At 41.3% G+C, this 20,452-nt stretch overlaps 1 protein-coding gene across 2 annotated transcripts in view; it reads left to right on the forward strand.

The window, feature by feature from the left end:
* Positions 1–20,452, forward strand: part of PPP4R2 (protein phosphatase 4 regulatory subunit 2) — a 46,470-nt gene that overhangs the window by 23,367 nt on the left and 2,651 nt on the right. The window contains exons 3-8 of one of the 2 annotated variants that reach the window (XM_089519640.1): positions 8,347–8,517; positions 12,041–12,134; positions 13,488–13,525; positions 16,863–16,937; positions 18,095–18,238; positions 19,844–20,112. In XM_089519640.1, the coding sequence (XP_089375766.1) occupies positions 8,347–8,517; positions 12,041–12,134; positions 13,488–13,525; positions 16,863–16,937; positions 18,095–18,238; positions 19,844–20,112 (791 nt within the window). The remainder of the gene's footprint in view (positions 1–8,346; positions 8,518–12,040; positions 12,135–13,487; positions 13,526–16,862; positions 16,938–18,094; positions 18,239–19,843; positions 20,113–20,452) is intronic. The other variant, XM_089519650.1, reaches the window with a different exon arrangement.

Raw genomic sequence — 20,452 nt, forward strand, 5'->3', positions numbered from 1 at the left:
TGTGGCTTAAAAAGGTATGCTTATTTTGAGATATTTTCCTTGCTTTTGAAAAGTATTGGTGCATTTTTATTTGTTTGGGTAGCTCAGTACTACTGCACAAGATTCAAAACATGGTAGGATCCAATACTGTTGTACAGTTTCGGCATCATAGGTGTTGCCACTGCATTAGCAGTACTATCAATTTTCATCCAGATGCCTTACCAGCACTTCGAATAGTACTGTAGTTGCATTTGGTGAAAATAGTTTTCAAATAAGGAATACAACTTCTCCTGACAAAATATCAAGTTCAGTAAATGGATGTTTTAAAAGGTTTTGACAAATTAATAGAGAAGGCTAATAAGCTAGCATGGCATAGTACAGGGGTCAGCAACCTGCAGCCCGTGGGCCGGATGCGGCCCGCCAAGGCCTTCCTGCCAGCCCCTGCGCAGTCCTGCCGCCGATTGCCCCGTTTTCGCACCGCTCCGGCCGCCATTTTGTTTTTCAAAATGGCGGCCAGAGTCTCACGTGACCTCAGGATGGCAAAGGTCACGTGAGACTTCGGCCGCCATTTTGAAAAACAAAATGGCGGCGCCCATCTAGGAGGCCTGGTGCAGCCCCTGGAGCACTCCAACAGGGCTCCAGGGGCTGCACTGGGCCTGCAGCAGGCTCCACCTTGCCCTCCACCCTCCTCCTCCTCCTCCTCCTCCCTAAGAGCAGGGAAAGGAGGAGAGGCAGAAGGAGTGCAGAGCCAGGTAGAAAGCTAGCCAGAGCGGCAGCTGCAGCCACAGCAAGGCGAGAGGTTGGTAAGGTTCATTGGGGGAGGGGGTGAGCTGAAGTAAAAACAGTTGAAGAAAAAAAGTTGAAAAAAGTAAAAAAAGTTGACACAGTGTGCATGCTTGCTGCAGTTTATTTTCAATTGCATTTTAGTAATTTCCTTGCTTGTAACTTCATTAGTATTATTATTATTACTACTACTACTACTACTACTACTTGCCCTGGGTGTTCTTTCTGCAAAATGCCCTCTCACCAACTTGTGGCTTTTCTGGGTTGACACAGTGTGCATGCTTGCTGCAGTTTATTTTCAATTGCATTTTAGTAATTTCCTTGCTTGTAACTTCATTAGTATTATTATTATTACTACTACTACTACTACTACTACTACTTGCCCTGGGTGTTCTTTCTGCAAAATGCTCTCTCACCAACTTGTGGCTTTTCTGGGTTGACACAGTGTGCATGCTTGCTGCAGTTTATTTTCAATTGCATTTTAGTAATTTCCTTGCTTGTAACTTTATTAGTATTATTATTATTACTACTACTACTACTACTACTTGCCCTGGGTGTTCTTTCTGCAAAATGCTCTCTCACCAACTTGTGGCTTTTCTGGGTTGACACAGTGTGCATGCTTGCTGCAGTTTATTTTCAATTGCATTTTAGTAATTTCCTTGCTTGTAACTTTATTAGTATTATTATTATTACTACTTGCCCTGGGTGTTCTTTCTGCAAAATCCCCTCTCAATGAGAAAGAGGAGGAGGAGGAGGAGGAGGAGGAGAAAGAGGGGGAGGAGGTGGAAAGGTGAGTCATTTCAGGTCTGCCTTGGGTTTTTTCCATTAATTTTAAAAAATATATAACACTTATTTTTGTTTTTTTATTTCATTATTTTTATTATTGCTTTTTATTTCATTTCATTATTTTTATTATTTATGAAGGTGAGACAGTGTGACTTTCCAAAGTGCTGTAACAAAGGTCTACTGTAACAATGATAGTAGTGGTGGTGGTGATGATGATGATGATGATGATGATGCTTCGGTGGAAGCTCCACCCCCAGTGTGTGGCTCCGCCCCTGGAGGGTGGAAGCTCCACCCTGGCATGTGGCTCCGCCCCCAGAAGGTGGAAGCTCCACCCCGGCATGTGGCTCCGCCCCTGGAGGGTGGAAGCTCCACCCCCCGGCTTCAGCCCCCCAGTTGTCTGAGGGACAGCAACCTGGCCCCCGACTCAAAAAGGTTGCCTACCCCTGGCATAGTAGTTTGAGTTTTGGACTTAGACTTTGGAGACCAGGGTTCAATTCCCCACTCAACCATGAAACCCACTGGACGACCTCAGGAAAGTCATGCTCTCAGCATCAGGACCAGACAATAGAAAACTCCTCTGAACAAATCTTGCTATGATACCCCATGGTAAGGTCACCATAAGTCAGAAATGGCTTGAAGGCACACAACAACAAGAACAAGAACAACAACGTGCTAGCAAGCATAATGGCTATATATTAGTCCAGTATAAGAGGCAGTGTGAATAAATAGCAAATAATATTTAACTGTTGTGTTGCTGCTGCTGCTGCTGCTATCATCCTCATCATCATCTCTATATTATTTATATTGTACCATCCGTGCTGTTGGTGCTTTATATGAGTGATTTATAATTATTAATTTGACAGTCCCCCCCCCCCCCCCCCCCGGCCTTACAAATTGAAAGGATGGGACACTCAAGGAAAAGAGGTTGGCAGTGAGATTAAGTCCAGTGTATACTGGCTCCTGTTCTCTTTCTCCGAGGCCAAGGCAGTAGCACTTGTGATGAGGTAGAGCCTTTCATCAGCTGCTGGGCCTAGGCATGGTGGAGCTGTACCTGTCTGGCTTTCTCTTCCTCAGAGGCCACAGCCATGGGACAGAAACAGGAGAGGACTGGGCTTCCCATAGTAGACAACTGGAGTGAATATACTGCTGGGCTAGGTTTGCCTTTGGTGTGATGTAGTGGGCTGCGTCTTACAATCTTACAATGTTTATTTGTTTACTGAACCTCATATATTGTCATGGAAACTTTCGTTCATTATTTGGGAACTTTTATTTTATTTTATTTTACCAAATGCAGCTGCAGTACTAATAGAAGTGCCAGAAAGATATTTGAGTGATACTGTAGTAGATAAAAAATAGTAATGACAATAATGTCTCCCAGGTTTGGGATTAAAGGCAAGATACTAGATGATGATAGTGATGATGATGATCAGTATTGTCATCTATATAGATGTGGTGTTTATCATTTAGATTTAAAAGAATATTTATAGCAGCAAGATTATTTATGTTTCACTCATTATTTTCTCCATTCGAGGTATTGATCCTGGCAACTGTTTTTCACATAATATGAAATTAGTTTAATTGCATGATACAGAATTGTTAAAGTGGGTTGGTCAGTATGTACATCAATTCAAATGCTGGCAAAAAGCTGCTCCAGCAGCATCTAAATGCTGTGTCGCCAAAGTTCCAGAAGCCAGCTGCTGTGTGGGCAGCCAGGCAGCGTGAAGCCAGCTTCCGGGCATCATGGGGTGTTTGTTGTGCATATGCCATGCCTCCCCCCTCCCAGTGGGCTGGAAGCCAGCTTTTCATGCCAGTCTTGACCAGCCCCTGGTAAGTGTGGTATCCAGGTTCAAATAGGTTCTTTAATTGATTTTTTCCCTGCAAATACAAAGAGAGTGAGAGAAAGCATAGGACCTAATAATATGTTAATCATAAGGATTAGTATAAGTTTATCATATATCCAGAAAATATTTAAGCCAGGTTGACATCAGTTAATATCCATTTTCCAGTGTATATAGGGCAGTAAGATCCTGATGTCATTGAACAATGGATGGTGAAAGTTGGTTTTTTTACCCTGGGATACTTTAGCTAAAGGATTCAGTCTTGTTAAGCATCAGTTAAACACAAAATTATAGGTATAATTAAATGTAAGTGAAGATTTAAAAATAAAAATATTTTCCTAATGCAAAATTGTTATGTTGTAAAACGTTTAGCCCCCAAAGAGCTGCTGTTGGACATATCCATATCATTTATTTATTTTTTATTTATTTAGGTATTTATACCCTGCCCTTCAGCCCTAATGGCTCTCAGAGCGGCTTACAATTATTATTTTTAATCAGACAGTTCCCTGCCCTCAGGCTTACACTCTAAAAGACACGAAACAAAAGGAGAAGGGGATGGTGGAGGGAAAGGGGATGAGGTCCAGTGGTTCTTCTCTCCCTCTGAGGCCTGGACCAAGGCAGATGAATTGGAGGGAGGGCTCTTCCTTCTTCCAGGCTAGCCCTGTTGGAGTTGGACCTGCCTGGTGACCTCTCTCTCAGGCCGGCGGATGGCAGTTATGGAGGGCGGAGTCTCCTTCCTTCAGGCTAGCCCTGATGGAGCTGGACCTGCCTGGTGACCTCCCTCTCAGGCCGGCGGATGGCAGTTATGGAGGGCAGAGTCTCCTTCCTTCAGGCTAGTCCTGATGGAGCTGGACCTGCCTGGTGACCTCCCTCTCAGGCCAGCAGATGGCAGTTATGGAGGGCAGAGTCTCTTTCCTTCAGGCTAGTCCTGATGGAGCTGGACCTGCCTGGTGACCTCCCTCTCTGGCCAGTGGATGGCAGTTATGGAGGGCGGAGTCTCCTTCCTTCAGGCTAGTCCAGATCATATCATATCCAGTGCACCTCCGTCATATGCCGGCGCCCTATACGCAGCTTTCAGCTGCGTAAGACAAGGACACACTGTACTTCAAAGAGGAATTTATTTCTTTAGCTAGTCTATATTTACCTGGGCTAGCCAACATTTTCCTAAAAATATGTAGAGTGGGGCATTGTTACCTGCTGGGGTTTGGTTCCAGAATCCCCCGTGGATAACAAAATCCGTGGATGCTCAGGTCCCATTAAATATAATGGCAGAGCGAAATGGTGTCCCTTATATAAAATGGAAAATTAAGGTTTGCTTTTTGGAATTTATACTTTTTTGGAATATTTTCCATCTGTGGATGCCTGAATCTGTGGATAAAATATCTGTGGATAAGGAGGGCTGACTATAGTGTTCTGTACACACAAATGTTAATTTTTGTTGAACCAACCACAATGTTAAATAGTGAAACACCAGCTATAGAAGCTAAAGCTATTGATTAACTTGTACTGTTGGACCTTGTTATCCGCTGGGGTTTGGTTCCAGGATCCCCCATGGATAACAAAATCCGTGGGCACTGAAGTCCCATTAAATATAATGGCAGAGTAAAATGGTGTTCCTTATATAAAATGGAAGAATCAAGGTTTGCTATTTAGAATTTATAGGGTTTAAAAAATATATTTTCAAGCCGTGGATGCTTGAATCTGTGCATAAAAAATCTGTAGGTAAGGAGGGCCGGCTGTATAAGAAATTCTGATTCTTTATTCCACTTAAATCTGAGTTTGTTAACATAAGATTTGCAGCTTTCCAGCAACATGTTAAAATTGCAATTGTTGGTTTTGAGTTCTCAAAAGATGCAGTTGGTACATCCTGATAGTGTTCAGTTTCTTTGCCCTGAATTTGCTTTACTAAATCTGGCAGGTACTGTACTTTGTATTCTGATTTAACTTTTCTGAATATGGCTTTCGCATTCTTATTATCCAAGTTTGATAATGTGCAGCTTTCTAAATACTGTATTAAATAAGCACTTCAGATTTAGTGTGTTTTTTTTTAATTGACTGGTTATTGTAGAACCTTCTAGTCTTAAACTATGGATCCCTTCTTAACATACTGAATTCATGCAGTTTTTTCTTTCACATTTTATCTGAAATAATCACACTCGGAGAGCTTCGTTTAAGAAAAAGGAAATGGACAATGTAATTGGATTGGGTCCAGAAATGTCCTTTGTTAGCACAAAACATCTTCCTCTTGTAGAAGGGCTGGCTTTATCTTGGTAGAAGAGTGTTATACTAGAAAAGAAATTCCAAATCCAAAGGGATTCCATATGTGTGAACTTAGCAAGACTTGGAGCCGCCAGCTCTCATTTTTTTTTGGTTTATAGAATTTGTATAGTACAAACCGTGCTTTCCTTGCTCAATCTTTTCTTATATTCCAGTGCAAACTCTTTAGTTGTACTGTACTGTGAAAAGTCTTCTACTAGCTCATGTGTAAAATTTTACAGAAGAGCAGTAACACATTTTTCCCCCTTTACTCATAGTTCTTTGGATCCTATCCAGCATTTTAAAGTTGTGTGTTGCTTTTTCCTTTATTTTTGGCGACTGTAACTATACACTATTCAGGATGGTGTGCTACTGGATTTAGATTTATTTTGTCTGGTTAAGCTTTTGCAGTGGACTGCCAGTTTGTCACAAGAGGATGTTTCAGGAGGTATTGAAAGGTGTCTTTCACATTTTGCACAATATCAAGATACAGTGTGCCCAAGCCATGTATGGACACATTTTACGTGGCCTCCAGCCTATGCGGAAAAAACAATGGCGTGTGCCCCTTTATTTCCTATGGGGCTCGAGCATAGGATTTTCTCTTACGCAGGGGGAGCCAGAACGGATTCCCCGCATAAGGAGAGTGTCCACTGTATCCATTTGCAGACCTTAACCATTCTAATTTGCTTCTACTGGATAAGTGCTCTGATAATATCATCATTTTACCACATGCTGCAGTGCCAAACTAAGCTAGTGCCAAATCTATGGTTTTTTTGGGGTCCAGAACACCTTTTTCATCTTTTAATTATATTTGAGCATGACTGGGCTTTTGCATCAGGGTAGGGGGCAGTTTCCTGGAACCAACCCCTAGTGTATAGCAAGGACACACTGTATTAAAGGCCTGTGTTTTATATAATAAGTTATAGGCTGTGAAGAATTTATAGGTATCTCTAATAGCTTCCACTTTCGATATTTAAAAAAACAGCAAGAAATGAGCTCTGAGACATACTTCTTTAGTATTTGCATAGAGAAAGAGAAAGTTTCATTGAACAGCTGAGGAAAGCTGTGACAATTCTCAACTCACAGTGTATTCTCCCAAAACCTCCAGCCCCAATATCAGCTCCACTTCTAGTTTTTAAAAGTGTTATAATTTTAAGCTTTGGTTATTACAGATTCATTGAATGTATAATGCCTGAAATTGCATGGGTGTGTACAGTACAGAGTAAAAGTCCATGCAGGTTTAGTTTATGCATGAGTAGATCTGAAGCATTTTATAAACAAGCCTTGACTATAGTGTGAATGACAACATGAGCTTTGTCAGACCTCTTTTCTTATTATATCTTTCATCTACTCACTCATGCAAACCTGAATCAGACACAGCAAGTGGTGCAAGAAGAACTCTTGAAATCTCTTGCTGCCCACCACAAAGGGAGGTTTTAAAGAGCTCTTTGTCGGTAGACTAACCTGTTTGGAATAAAATGGCTGAAGTACATAATAAAAGGATGTGATGACATGGGGTAAGGACGGTATTGAAAGATAGATGGATACTCTCTGGAACTGTTTTGAATCTCATGGCTGTGATTTAGTAATCTAGAAGCTAGGCTTATTTAGGAATGAATAGAAAATCTTTGGACAACAGTGATCTTGGTATTTTGTGTGTGTATATGTTTAAGTCTTGATTAGAATATAATAGTAGGTAGGAATTTTGGATGCCTTTTCTTTGATAGGGAGGATACTTTGTGATGATATGGAACAGTCAGTACTGGAGGACCCTATGACATATTATACTAGAAAGACAACATAAATCTAATTTAGGCTGTTTCAGGCACAGGAGACTAGATTTTCTATCACTTACTTATACATCTTCTGTATCAAGGAAGAACTGATTGGTTCCCTGTTGTGACGGTGATACAGGAAAACAGCCAGTAGAAGTGACTAGGGAACAAGAAGAGGCAAAATAATGCAGTAGTTGCAGCAGCTCTATCCCTAGCCCCTGAAACTATAGTGCTTTTTGCAAAAATGTGTAGATCTCTTAAATTAATTCAGGTTAGTTTTCAATGCAATGAACGCACTTTCTGCCACGCTAATCTCACTTTCTCTCCTATCTTTCACTGACAGGCTGGCTGTGCTCTTCCACAAACTAGTTGCCCTTAACCCCAGTCCATTAGACCTATTCTACCACTACAGCTGCAGGAATGGGAAATGTTTCCCTAGTCCTTGGGGTTCACAGTAGGATGTAAAAGTACACCAAACTCAACTCCAAAGCAATGGGTGGTGGGCACGGATTTTGTTAGAGAACAGAAAGTACCATTAGCCACTTTCTCTGTGGTTTTTGCATCCCTGCTCAGCAGTCTTTTTTTATCTTTATTTTCAGATGCCATTAATCCATTTAGTCGTCCCTCTCTTTAAGTGGTGTTTTGTTTATTCTTCTCACATTTGCATCTCTAGTTCCAGTTTTGGGGGTGTCATGGCAGAAAGTGCCCTGTTTAGTTAGTGATTTAGATTTTGTGTTTTGGCTCGCAGGCATAACATAAAATACATAATATAAATGGTTAGATCTCTGTTTTGTCTTGCTTGCCTGCAGGTAATTTTAAAGCTAACTCAGCTGTGCTTGCTTTATTGCTTTAATATAAATATGGCAACCATGTGATTTTTTTTTTTTTTTGGTATGCTGTTAAGCAAGCTCTGTGTGTTTCTTTTTTAGGATTCAGTGGTCGCAGTTCAAAGGCTATTTTATTTTCAAATTGGAGAAAGTGATGGATGACTTCAGAACTTCTGCTCCTGAGCCAAGAGGCCCTCCTAACCCCAATGTGGAGTATATTCCCTTTGAGGAGATGAAAGAACGTATTCTGAAAATAGTCACTGGCTTTAATGGGTATGCAATCTTACATCAATCCCTACTTGTTTTTTGGAATGCATGATTTATTATTCTTACCTTCATATTGTAGTAATTTTCAACCATATGTGCAACAAAATGAATCACTGCTATTAATAAATGTTTATTGGCAAAGTTCAAAGTACTGTAGGAAACTATCTGAATTCTCCTCGTACAAAAATCACTTACTTACCTCCTCTCAGCTCAGTTTGAGAAGAATTGATGAGCTGATACTCTTTAAAGATTGTATTTTCTATTTTGCATGACAGCTTTTCAACAGTTTACTGGATGATTAAATTTCAAGGGAACATGATGTAAGCACAGAATATTTATTTTAACTACTAATTTTGCTGGAACTACTTTAAGTTGGAAAGTAATTGGGTTTTTTTGGTTTCTTTGGCCCTCTCTAGACAGGCCGTTTGCAGTGCATCCACGACGTGCTAGGGTTGCCTCGGGGCAGCGCATGCACACGCCCCGCAACCCTAACACATCATCAGCGCGCTACAGTTGCGCAGCGCCATACAAACAGCACGTGCAATGATTACGTCGTAGCTGCGCCGCCTACAGACGGCGCTGCGCAGCTGCGACGTAACGGAGCTGTCTCTGGCGCTTTGCAGTGCCACAAAAAGGAGCCGCTTTTTACAGCTCCTTCTTTGCTGCGCAGCTGCGCAGTGCCGTATGTAGGCAGCAGCGCTCCTGTGCAGCAAAGAGAGGCGCCGAGGAGGTGCATCTTTTTGGCGGTCTGTACCCCACCTTTGTTTCATGCAGTTCAAAAATATGAATGTTCTAAAACACAGTGACTCTTAGTTTTAATGGTTAAGAAGAAGTTTTTTTAAATACTTGTATATTCAAGCAGACATAATGGTGACATAATGGCCACACTCGTGGCAGGATTGGCCTTGATCCTGCCTGTGCAGACATGGATCTGGTCTGATCCCAGAGTAAAATAGCTCTGATTTTCCACAGTTTCTAAGAAACTCGTGCCAAAACCGGGCTGTTCAGACAGCCTCCCCCCCGTCATGCTCCTTACCTCTCCGGCAGGCAATCCATCTGAGAAGCCCCCCTCCCACTTGCCACATCTGATGTGGAAACAGAGTGCCTGGCAATGTATGTGTAGCTGTGTGCCCTGTTTCCACACCAGACAGGGCAACTGGGGCTTCTCAGATGGATTGGCTGCTGGAAAGGTAGAGAGGGCCTCTAGGTCCTGGTTAGGTACGTGAACGAGTGTGTGAACACCTGCCCATCCTCACTCCAACCCAGGGAGAAGCTGGGTGAACACGGGCTATCCTTCCCCATCTGCTCATAGTTGGCTATGTTTTAATGTGGCTAGAAATCAGGAGCCAGTCTGGACTGTATGTCTCTTCCCTTTAATCGTGGTTAATACCACCTTTAAGCACAGTTAAGTATTAGTAGTAAATCTTGTATTCTACTGTCTGAAACCAACTTCAAATCTTGGTTTATGATGCTATTCAAATAAAGACCCATCATCACCTTAGGTATGGCGTTTTCTTTATGTTCTATGGGCATTTCTGAAGCTAGCTCACAATTGTTAATATAGGCGTGTTACAGATGGCCCCTTTGGGGCGGCCTGTAGGCACACCTTTCCCTGCAGGATCGGGGCCTCAGTGTCTAGAGCGGCAGCCGCTGAGGCCCCGATCCGCCGCTTTCCGGGCTGCGGGGAAGCGGCAAAAGGCTCCTTCCCCGCAGCCTGGAAAGGGGTGTCCTTGGGGCTTCAAGCCCCAAGGACACCCCGCAGCGGCGGGGAGAAGGAGAAAGGGGCCGTTTGGCCCCTTTCTCCTTTAGTCCGCTGGGCGCAGCTGTCTGAAGGCCCAGCGGACCAAACCAGGAAGGAGCTCCAAAACGGAGCTCCTTCCGGAGTCACGGAAAGGGCACCCTAGGTGCCCTGCCGCGACCCCAATACGTCACAACCGCGCCGCATCGTTTGGAGGCGGCGCGGTCATCACGTATCGATGGCGGCGGCCGTGCGGAATGGCCGCCACCATTTTGTGCGTGCGGAGCGCGGACTAGGGTTAGGGCGGTGCAGAAGCTCTTAACCCTAGTACGCGCTCTGCGCGTACTTTTTAGCCCGTCTGTAACGGGCCATAGTTAGCATGGATCTAGTGTTCAGTTTGTACTAGCTCAGCTGCAAGACATTAAATGCTCCCTTATACAGGCAGGTGTTCGTGGCAGTTGAAGTCAAGTTCAGCTATGCTTCCCATTCACTCTTCTCTAGTTTTAGAAATCATACATTAATACATTATTGTGCTGGGATTTTAATTATATAAATGTATACAGTTCGCCCTTGCCTTATGCGGGGGATCTGTTCTGGACTCCCCCCTGTAAGGCAAAAAGCATGTATGCTCAAGCCCCATTAGTCATAGAAGCATAGAATCGTAGAGTTTGAAGAGACCACTATGGCCATACAGTCCAACCCCCTGCCATGCAGGAAATCCAAATCAAAGCATCCCCGACAGATGGCCATCCAGCCTCTGTTTAAAGACCTCCAAGGAAGGAGACTCTATCACCCTCCGAGGGAGTTTGTTCCACTGTCGAACAGCCCTTACTGTCAGGAAGTTCCTCCTAATGTTGAGGTGGAATCTCTTTTCCTGTAGCTTGCATCCATTGTTCCGGGTTCTGTTCTCTGGAGCAGCAGAAAATAAGCTTGCTCCCTCTTCAACATGACATCCCTTCAAATATTTAAACAGAGCTATCATATCACCTCTTAACCTTCTTTTATCCAGGCTAAACATCCCCTAAACATAATGGGGCTTGTGCTTGCCTCACGCGCACACCACTCTCCCATTCTCCCGGCGGCTTCTGCATAAGCTCAAAGCTGTCTATAACGAGCCTGCGTATGGTGTGGAATGCTATGAGTTGTAGTCCAACAACTGCAGCTTGGATGGCTCCAAAGTTCTCATCCCTGCTTTAAACTCTTACTACAATATTCCCTCAATTCACTGAGAATCAATTTAATCTCCAGTTTTTTTTAAAAAAAAAAATGTGTTGAAAATGCTCATCTTACTCTCCCTTTGGAAAATTGCACTTCAGTTCATTTCCCCCCAGGACTATTTTGATATATATTGCTGTACAAAAATGAATGTTTAGTAGTGTTAGAATGTTAGCCATACCACTTTTTCATCCACATTCCTTTAGATATGGGGGAAATAACTGCTCAGGGAAGCCAGTGAGCAAAGCTATCTATTGTATGATGCAGATCCTCAGTAGTTTGCTTCTCTGACCATACTAATGGCACATTGATAACTAAGTTTGTGTGAACCTTCTGGATTTCTTTCAACATCCTGCGGCATTTGGGAGTGAATTCATGGTCATAAGTGAGTCTATGATACTGCAGCACCATCTACTGCTTATTTATTTTGGTACATTTTTAGTGGTACTAAACAGGAGTGTCCAGTAACTGTGTAGTTACAGTACTCATGTACACTCACAAGACATTGTGTAAGATAGTAAAAAACTCCCCTCATTCTGTCAAAGCAAAATGTAACATCTTTGCATTTTGTTACAGTATCCCCTTTACTATACAGCGACTCTGTGAGCTGCTGACTGATCCAAGGAGGAATTACACAGGAACAGACAAATTTCTTAGAGGAGTTGAAAAGGTAACAGCTGCCTGCTAGCTGAATTTTTGTTTCGACTTAAACTGCAGTTACACTGTATAACAAATAACAAGTTGAGTATCCCTTACCTGGAATTTGAATATCAAAAGTACAGTCTCCCCATCTTTTTCATGGGGGGTTCGTTCCAGACGCCCTCGTGAAAATGGAGTGTCGCTTATATTCAAGCCCCATAAGCTTGAATATAGGCACATGCCCCATTCGTTCTCCCCCGTTCATCCCTCGTGCATAAGCGAGGGATGCAAGTCAAGACCGCGCAAATGGAGGGAGGACTGTACTCTGAAATCCAAAGCTTTTTGAACTACGACACAAGTAGCATTTTATGTACCCATATTCTATTTTCAAGGATGGAGAGAGGCAATGTGAGGATCTCTGAAATGGCAGGAATAAATGCTTCCCACCATTTCACAGATCCGCAGTCTCTCCCCAGCCTCATCATCTATCTTTATATGTATGCAAATACTGATATTCCAAAATGTGAAAAAAAAATCCAAAATACTGAACACTTCCCAAGCATTTTGGATAAGGGATACATATCTTGTAATTGAGATTTTAAAAATCAAAACAGATAATCTGTTGGAGGACATTATCAATGGCTAAATTTTATTCTCTTGAATGCCCCATAAGGAGAGCAGTTGGAGTAGCCATTCTCCTTTAGTTGGGGATATATCTTGAGTAGAGATTTAGAGTTTAAAATTATCTGCCTTCTCTTTTTTCCTTTCATGTTCTTCCATTCTTACTGTTCTATATACACAGTGGCATAGGGGATGTTGATACATGTCCAGGCATGACCAAATTTGATAGCTGTGGCTCTCCAACAAGAATTTGTGAAAATGTACAGGGAAAAAGACTAAGTTTGTGTTTGAAGTGACTATTGACCATGTGATTCTCTCAGGTTGGATGTTGTTACTTCCATGATACTGTGTTTGTAAATTGGGTTTTTGTATTCCTGCACATGGAATGTGTTTTGAACAGGAAAAATAGTATAATTTCAGATTCTTTTTATGGAATACATGGAAATTCTTTATTTCCTGTTAAGGTTCTTCTCTTTTCTCCAGCTGCTGGTTGATTAGCTGTGGTGCCATGAAATGTTTGCAGACATTTAATAACACTTCAGGCACTTCAGACATTTTGTATTCTGAAGTTCTGTTACTTTGTTGGTATTATTCAAGAACTTTTAAAATAATTTGTCACCAGAAAATGCTGGTTAGCACCTTACACAGGGCCAAGAGGTCAGTTTGTTTGTATGTGTTGCAGAAAACCCAATTGTCAGTCTTTCAGTTTTGAAAACTCCAGGTATATTTATATTCTTTCGTTCTCTTTTCATTTGTTCTACAGAATGTCATGGTTGTCAGTTGTGTGTATCCATCTTCAGAGTGAGTACAATCTTTGCTTTTCTTGCAGTTTTTCAAACAAAGCTCATGGGAATTTTCTTCCATGTTTGAGATCACCACACTCTATAAAGTTAGTAGTGACTTAGCAGTGCTCTTTCCTTTCTTTGAAAGGGATAAGCAATCATCATATTCTCACTAGGACTCCTAGCTGTGTAAGAAATTGTCCTGCTGGCATATAATATGGGGTCTTGCTAGAACAATTTGATATTGATTTATAGCCAACATGGCTGCATGCTATAATGAGTTTAAAGTTAATAATTTTAAGTAATTGTTGTTGAAAGGATGCTGCATAAGATCAGTCTGGGAAGAGACTGGGAAGAGTAGGCTGGAAAGATTGAGATCAGGCCCAAACAAATTGTAATTCAGGAATACTAAAGTAATAGAATCCAGCTAGCTGGTAGCCTGCAGGAGACCACTAGTTGGCTCTTGTCATGGTGATCCTGACAGGGTTTAAATAGTGAGGGACAGTAGAATAGCTTTCCAGCAGGCTTTACTGCTAGAAAAGCATTAATGTCAGATGGCATAAATGGGAAATAGATGCAGTTATGTTTGTGCCTTCTGAGCTAATTATAGTAATGAAAAGAGTACTGAAAAGCACGTTGTAAAGCGGAAAACAGTGAGGAGACAAGCTCCATGTGTTCTAGGATGGTCAACTGTTTATTCAGTGTTAAAAAGCCCAACACGTTTCAGCCACAATGAGAAAAGGCCTTCTTCAGTGTCTGGAAACAAGCACATATATTATAAATATTGAAAAGATAGGACAAGATTATTCCCTTCTGTTCTGCTGAAACCTAACTTTTATCTTGATGGCCAGTGTGAAGCTATGAAACACCATGTCACCTTTCACAATGAAGTGGCGCCCATGGAAATGGAAGAAGTTTGAAGTTTCTGTTTTTCAGCAAACTTTATAGGAGTGGAGTTGTTATTAGTTCATAAGCCTAACTGGTAACTGCAGAGCTGGTTAAAATGCTAACTTGAAACTGGAAGAACCTAATAAGAACCAAGGTTGTACTTTAGAGGTAGATGTTTTCTTTCCATATAACCTAGAACTAGGCTCTTTCACACTACATAGTTACAGTGCTATGATTTCAGTTTAACTGCCAAAGCATCATCCTTTGGAATCCTGCAATTTGTAGTTTAGGGACGGGCATTTAGACTACTCAGCCAGAGTGCTCTAGTTCCTTACCAAACTACAGACACCAGCATTCCATAGGATGTTGCCATAACAGTTAAAATGGAATGTACAATCGGCTCTCCTTATCCATGGATTTTTTTATCCATGGATTCAAGCACCCATGACTTGAAAATATTTTATTTTAAAAAGTATAAATTCCAAATAGTAAACCTTGGTTTTCTATTTTATATAAGGGACACCATTTTGCTATGCCATTATATTTAATGGGACTTGAGCACCCATGAATTTTGTTATCCACAGGCGATTCTGGAACCAAACTCTAATGGATAACAGGGTCCCACTGTAGTTACAATGGAATATATGTGTAATATTAAAAAAGGCATTGGCGTGACATTTAAGGATCGAGTTTTGGAATTGGCTGAGGAACAGGCTAGGGAAGCAAATGCTAGAATGAATAAAACAATGAACATTTTGCAAGGTCATGCTTGATAGCAAAGGAAAATTGGAATAGTATCTGAGGAACCAAAAAAAAATTGAATGTTCTTGAAAAGACCAGGAAACACAAATAAGGAAAGAGCTTGAATTGCATCTAAAGAATTAAATGTGGCAATGTTTAAAGCTGTGATTCTCTGGTATTACCATGGCATTGCATAATAGTTTTTTTTACACACAGTGGTCATCTTCATTTTATACTTGCATTGTTATTACAGTTTTGCTCTAAGGGAGACAAGGGCAGATTAATATCTTGATGATGATCTGTACAGTTTCTAATTGGTCTAATCTGCACTGCACTGCATTTTATTCACAAAGTGCTCTCACCAGCAGAAGGAAATTCAGGTCCAGATATATACATGCAAGTAGTCAGAGACTTTAAATGTCAGTGACTTATTTTAATTTATTATGTAGCATTATTTGTTCCGAGGAATTGCATGCATTGCAGAAATAATGCAGTTTGGCATCACTTTAACTGCCATAGCTCAATACCCTGGGATTTGTAGTTCCTTGTGGCACCAGAGCCCTCTGACAGAGAAGGCTAAATATCTCACAAAACTGCACCCCCCAGAATTCCATAGCACTAAGGCATGACAGTTAAAGCAGTATCAAACTGCATTATTTCTGCAGTGCAGATTAGACCATTGTATGCTATTTCCCAGAACAAATTATGCTACATAATTAATTAAAATAAGTCACTGACGTTTAAAATCTCTGAGTACTTGCATGCATATACCTGGAACTGAATTTCCTTCTGCTGGTGAGAGCATTTTGTGAGTAAAATCCTCTGGTGTAAACACATTTGCAAATGAAAAGTGGAGGGAAACAGTTTTCATTGATTTTTACCTTCAACATGCAACCCATTACTACCCAGAAAGTCTGCCCCAGAGGACTGGGATAACTGGGCAGTAGGAACTGGGTTCTCCCTCTTCTCTCTGCTTAGTTCTCTGCTGAACTGAGAGCCTTTCTGGCAGTGGAAGAAGCCATTCTGTTTATGGAAGGCACACTTTGCCCTTATCTAGTTATGAACATACTTAGAAGTGGGTTTTTTGAAGGATTAGTCAATGAACTAACGAGATAAGTGAGTTTGTTGAGTGTAGCACTGCAGAGGCACAAGCTCCATTACCCCAGTTTATAAAATTTGCAGAGTACATGATTGTCCACTTATATTGGTTAGCATGCATTTGGTTAAAGCCCTGTACATAAAGAGAAAGAGCCAACTGTGTGGCTGCTTAAAATGTTACTTTATTGAGGTACACAGTTTGCAGTGATATGGAGGAAAGTGCTTGGTCAGCGTAGTGAGCCATTTGCACATGAGCAGAACGCCATGAGGAACTGTATACATATTTAAATGGATAAGATCTTGCTGTTGTCCTGTATTTGCCAGGGCCTAATTGATCTTATGATACTGGAATGTTGGGAGCAATGGGAATAAGAAATGACAGCTGATTAAAACAAAACAGTGTGTGGTGTTTCCCAATAAAAAGTACAGTTTTGTTTCTAAATTATTGTTTGTTTTACTAGTTAAACATGGTAGGCATTATGTCTCAGGGCAGAAGATAAATAATAGCCTTACAAAAGTACTAATTTCAAAGATAAAGAATACTTAATGGGGTTTTGGAAGTCTGGACATTTTTAGCTGAAAGCAAGAAGAGTACTGTAGAAATCTTACAGCAATTTTATTTCTTGTAGAAAAAATAATTCCAACAGTTTAAACAGGATGAATGGTGTAATGTTTCCTGGAAACTCACCAAGTTATTCTGAAAGGTAAGAGAAGAGTGTTCTTAAACAGAGTATAACTGCAATGGAAAATGTAAGATGATGGCTTTAACATTTGTGTACCTAAATCTTTTTAACTTAGGGTATTTAAACACAATGTCAAATACTTTGGATGAGCCCTCTTTTCAAAAAGATAACCTTTGTGGACAGCTAGGTATATGCATTATTTTTGGCATCCATGTGGAAATGAAGCATGATTTATGTTTTTTCAGACAGGCCAAATTCTGTTAGTGATCTACACACCCGGAGATTTTCCTTATGCATGCAGATGTCCTTTTGCAGGTGCTCACTGAAAGTGTTGGCATTCTCTCCCTCCATCCGGAGTGCCAAAGCCCCCTCCTGCTTACTGAAAGGTCCCTGAGGCCTCCCTGCACAGGCAAGCTGGCACAATCAGATAAGTATCTGGCTATGTCCCCATAGTCAGATGAAAAATGGTGACATCATTGCTGAGATCCACTGATGCCCTCCAAGGGTCTCAGTCCTGCTTTAATCATTTCATATCTGTCTATGGGGAGGGAGCCAGATGCTTCTTCAATTCAGCCGTGAAGCACAGAATGACTGTGCAGGCCGGCTTATGAGGCTTTTCAGTAGGGGGGGGGGGCATATGGCTCAGCATAGTATAGGTCTGCATATGGATGTTTACTCTATACTGGGGGGATTTGGGATTGAAGCCAAAGTAAATTATTTGTATTCTGTTAGATTACAAGAAATGTAAAACATTATCTTTTAAAATAAACTTGTTGAACAACAATATTCAGTTAAACAGATAGAAAAACTTAAAAATTTGGGACAACAGCAATGAAATCACAACAAATGTAACAGATTTCATTGAATAGCATTTTGTTTGGTGTTCTAAATTTCCTAAAACAATTTCATTCTTTCCTAGACTTAATAGATTTGGGCTGAGGTCCAAAATTCACTTGTCATATAACAGTCTCATTAAATACATTGGAAGTTATTTTCAACTAGCCATGTTTAGGATTTTACTGTCAGATTCTCTTTGCTGTAGTAAATGATCTTATTCATTTCAGTCACATATAGTTTAATAATCTTTTTTTCAATTTTGTGTCAAATAAAAGAGCCAGTGGAAGACTGACATTCAAAACTGGATTAATCAAATGTAAGAATTTTCTTGTCCTTTGCAGATCCAACATAAATGGTCCTGGAACTCCCCGACCTGTAAATCGACCAAAAGTTTCTTTGTCACCTCCTATGACAACAAACGGTTTACCAGACAGTCCAGAAAATAAAGAGTCAGGACACCCACAAGCAGAGGACAAAATTAACAGGTTTGTAAGAGGTGTATATGTAGAAGTAGATTTCCTCAGCTTTTTGTTTGTTTGTTTCACAAAGACTTCTTTTGTAGTGTATACTCCACCAACACCTAGAGAAACTACTTTCTTTCTGCTGAGTACATGTGTCACTTGCATTCTGACAACTCACTTTTTCAAGTATTCTAAACTATATGCAGAGCCCATATATTTGACAGATGGTCTGCTCTATTGACTTTGTGTCGAATTAATGGGTTTTGGTTATAATTTAGAATGAAAGAGCAAGTCATCAAAAAGGGCTGAAAGAATGGAGCTGGGGTCTGGGATGTGAAAGATGGGCACATTAAAGAGATGTTGTGGGGCTAACAGCCTACAGTACCATCCTCTTACAGGCGCTAAGGCCAAGTTAAAGTCGGGAAATTAAAAAAGGGAAATGTAATCACACCTGATGTAATTTCCTCACTGCCCCCCCCCCTTCCCCCAGGGTGGCTGTGGTTACTGCTTCTGTGCTTTCCTTCACTTCAGCCTGTCTTCCCCCATCTGTTATGCTGGCTGAGCCAGGGGTGGGATAGATACTACCCCAGTTCTGCTTGCCCTGTGTATGTGTGTGTATGTGTGCACATGTGCATGGATGCTTCAGCCTATCCTGTCAGCCTCTGTCTCCCCCTAGCCAGTCTGCTCCCTTCAATCAGCTGCCATGAAGGAAAGCAGCAGAAGCAGCAGCAGTAAGCACAGCGGTGTTGCAGCAGCCTAGTGATGGGACAGATTGGCCAGGGTGGGGGGCAGAGAGGCTGACAGGACCATCAGAATCACACATGCAAACGCACATAGAGTGACTAGAGCTGGCTTGGTATTGCCCCTTTCCTGCCCAGCCAGCATGAGGGCAGTGTGAGTAGTCAGCCTGAACCATTGGGGAGTGGTGGAGAGAGGAAAATACCACCTCCTGGGTTCAAGGGAAGGGTTTTTGTGTATGGAGCCTTTTCTTTTCTGGGAAAAGTTTGTCCTTTTCCTCCCCCCCCCCCCCCCCCCCCCCGGGTCATGCAGTGGACGAGAGCACGAAATGGTTCTGCATTTTTACAATTACCACTTTTTGATAGTGCTTTGGTCATTGACCTATTGACAATGTACACTGATAGAGACACAGATTTCTTGCTGGCATAGGCTGTCCCTCTATTTTAATAGATGGACCTGTTTCATAAATAATCATTGCCTTGGGACACTAGGTTGCTGTTTACAAATGGTCTGCCTCAGAGTGATTTGATTGTTACTGTTAACATCAGTGAGGCTGAAAATACTGAAGAAATTTGTAGTGTTAATTGAAGAACTAATTGCATTGGTTACTGAGAACCCAGTTTAATGTGAATGGTAACAGAGCTGTTTTGTCGCTGGTGGAGTCAGTCATTCATCTGTGAGTAACATCAAAAACAATTTTATGTCCTTTTTTCATTTCTTGTGATACAAGATTGGCCTTTTGGATTGTTTCTTGAAAGTTTAATTAACACAAACAAGTGGCCAAATTAGAGAAATTGTCTTTGCTTGAAGTCATCTCTGTAAACTACAATGTGATGGTGATCTCTACATGTGAATATAACGTTTTATATCAACACCATTTTTGTCTTTCAGTGAATCGGCAGCATCAGAGCCTGAAAGAATCCAAAGCAGCCCAGTAAAAAATAAGCATGTTGAAGAAGATCCAGCAGAAATTGAGGGCCGTGAGGTTAAAAGACTTAAATTTGACAAAGAGGAGGAAGTCACAGAAACTTCCAGTCAGAGTAGTTCCAGTGAAGCTTGTACAGCAATGGTGGAAGAGACTGAAACAACCTCTACATCTCAGGACAAAGAAAAAGAAACTATTTGTGAGAGGCAGCACTGTAAAGAAGAAGAGGAGGAAGGTAGTGCTTCACTGTCACTATTTGAGTCACTTTTTGTCTTTTCTGTTTGTGTGCTTAGAATATTAGTTAACTTTAAATTTTCTATCTAAAACTCCATGGTTCAGATCCAGAATTAATAAAAGCATGCTCACTGAAATCAGTTACACACTACCTAGTTATGCAAGTTTCATTGATATGAGTGGGTCAGCTTTAAGGTACGTAAGTCAGGGTTCTGACCTTATATCAAACTAATTGAACTAATTCACATTAATATGGGCAGGCAGAAAACAATTTAAGTTGGAAACAGCTTAAATGCTGGTGGTATTAAATGGTCCTGGATTGGCAGTTTTCATGTAGACTT

This window comes from Sceloporus occidentalis, unplaced genomic scaffold (assembly GCF_023333645.1).
Source record: "Sceloporus occidentalis isolate IW3139 unplaced genomic scaffold, rSceOcc1.0.p SCAF_1, whole genome shotgun sequence".
NCBI classification, from domain to species: Eukaryota; Metazoa; Chordata; class Lepidosauria; order Squamata; family Phrynosomatidae; genus Sceloporus; species Sceloporus occidentalis.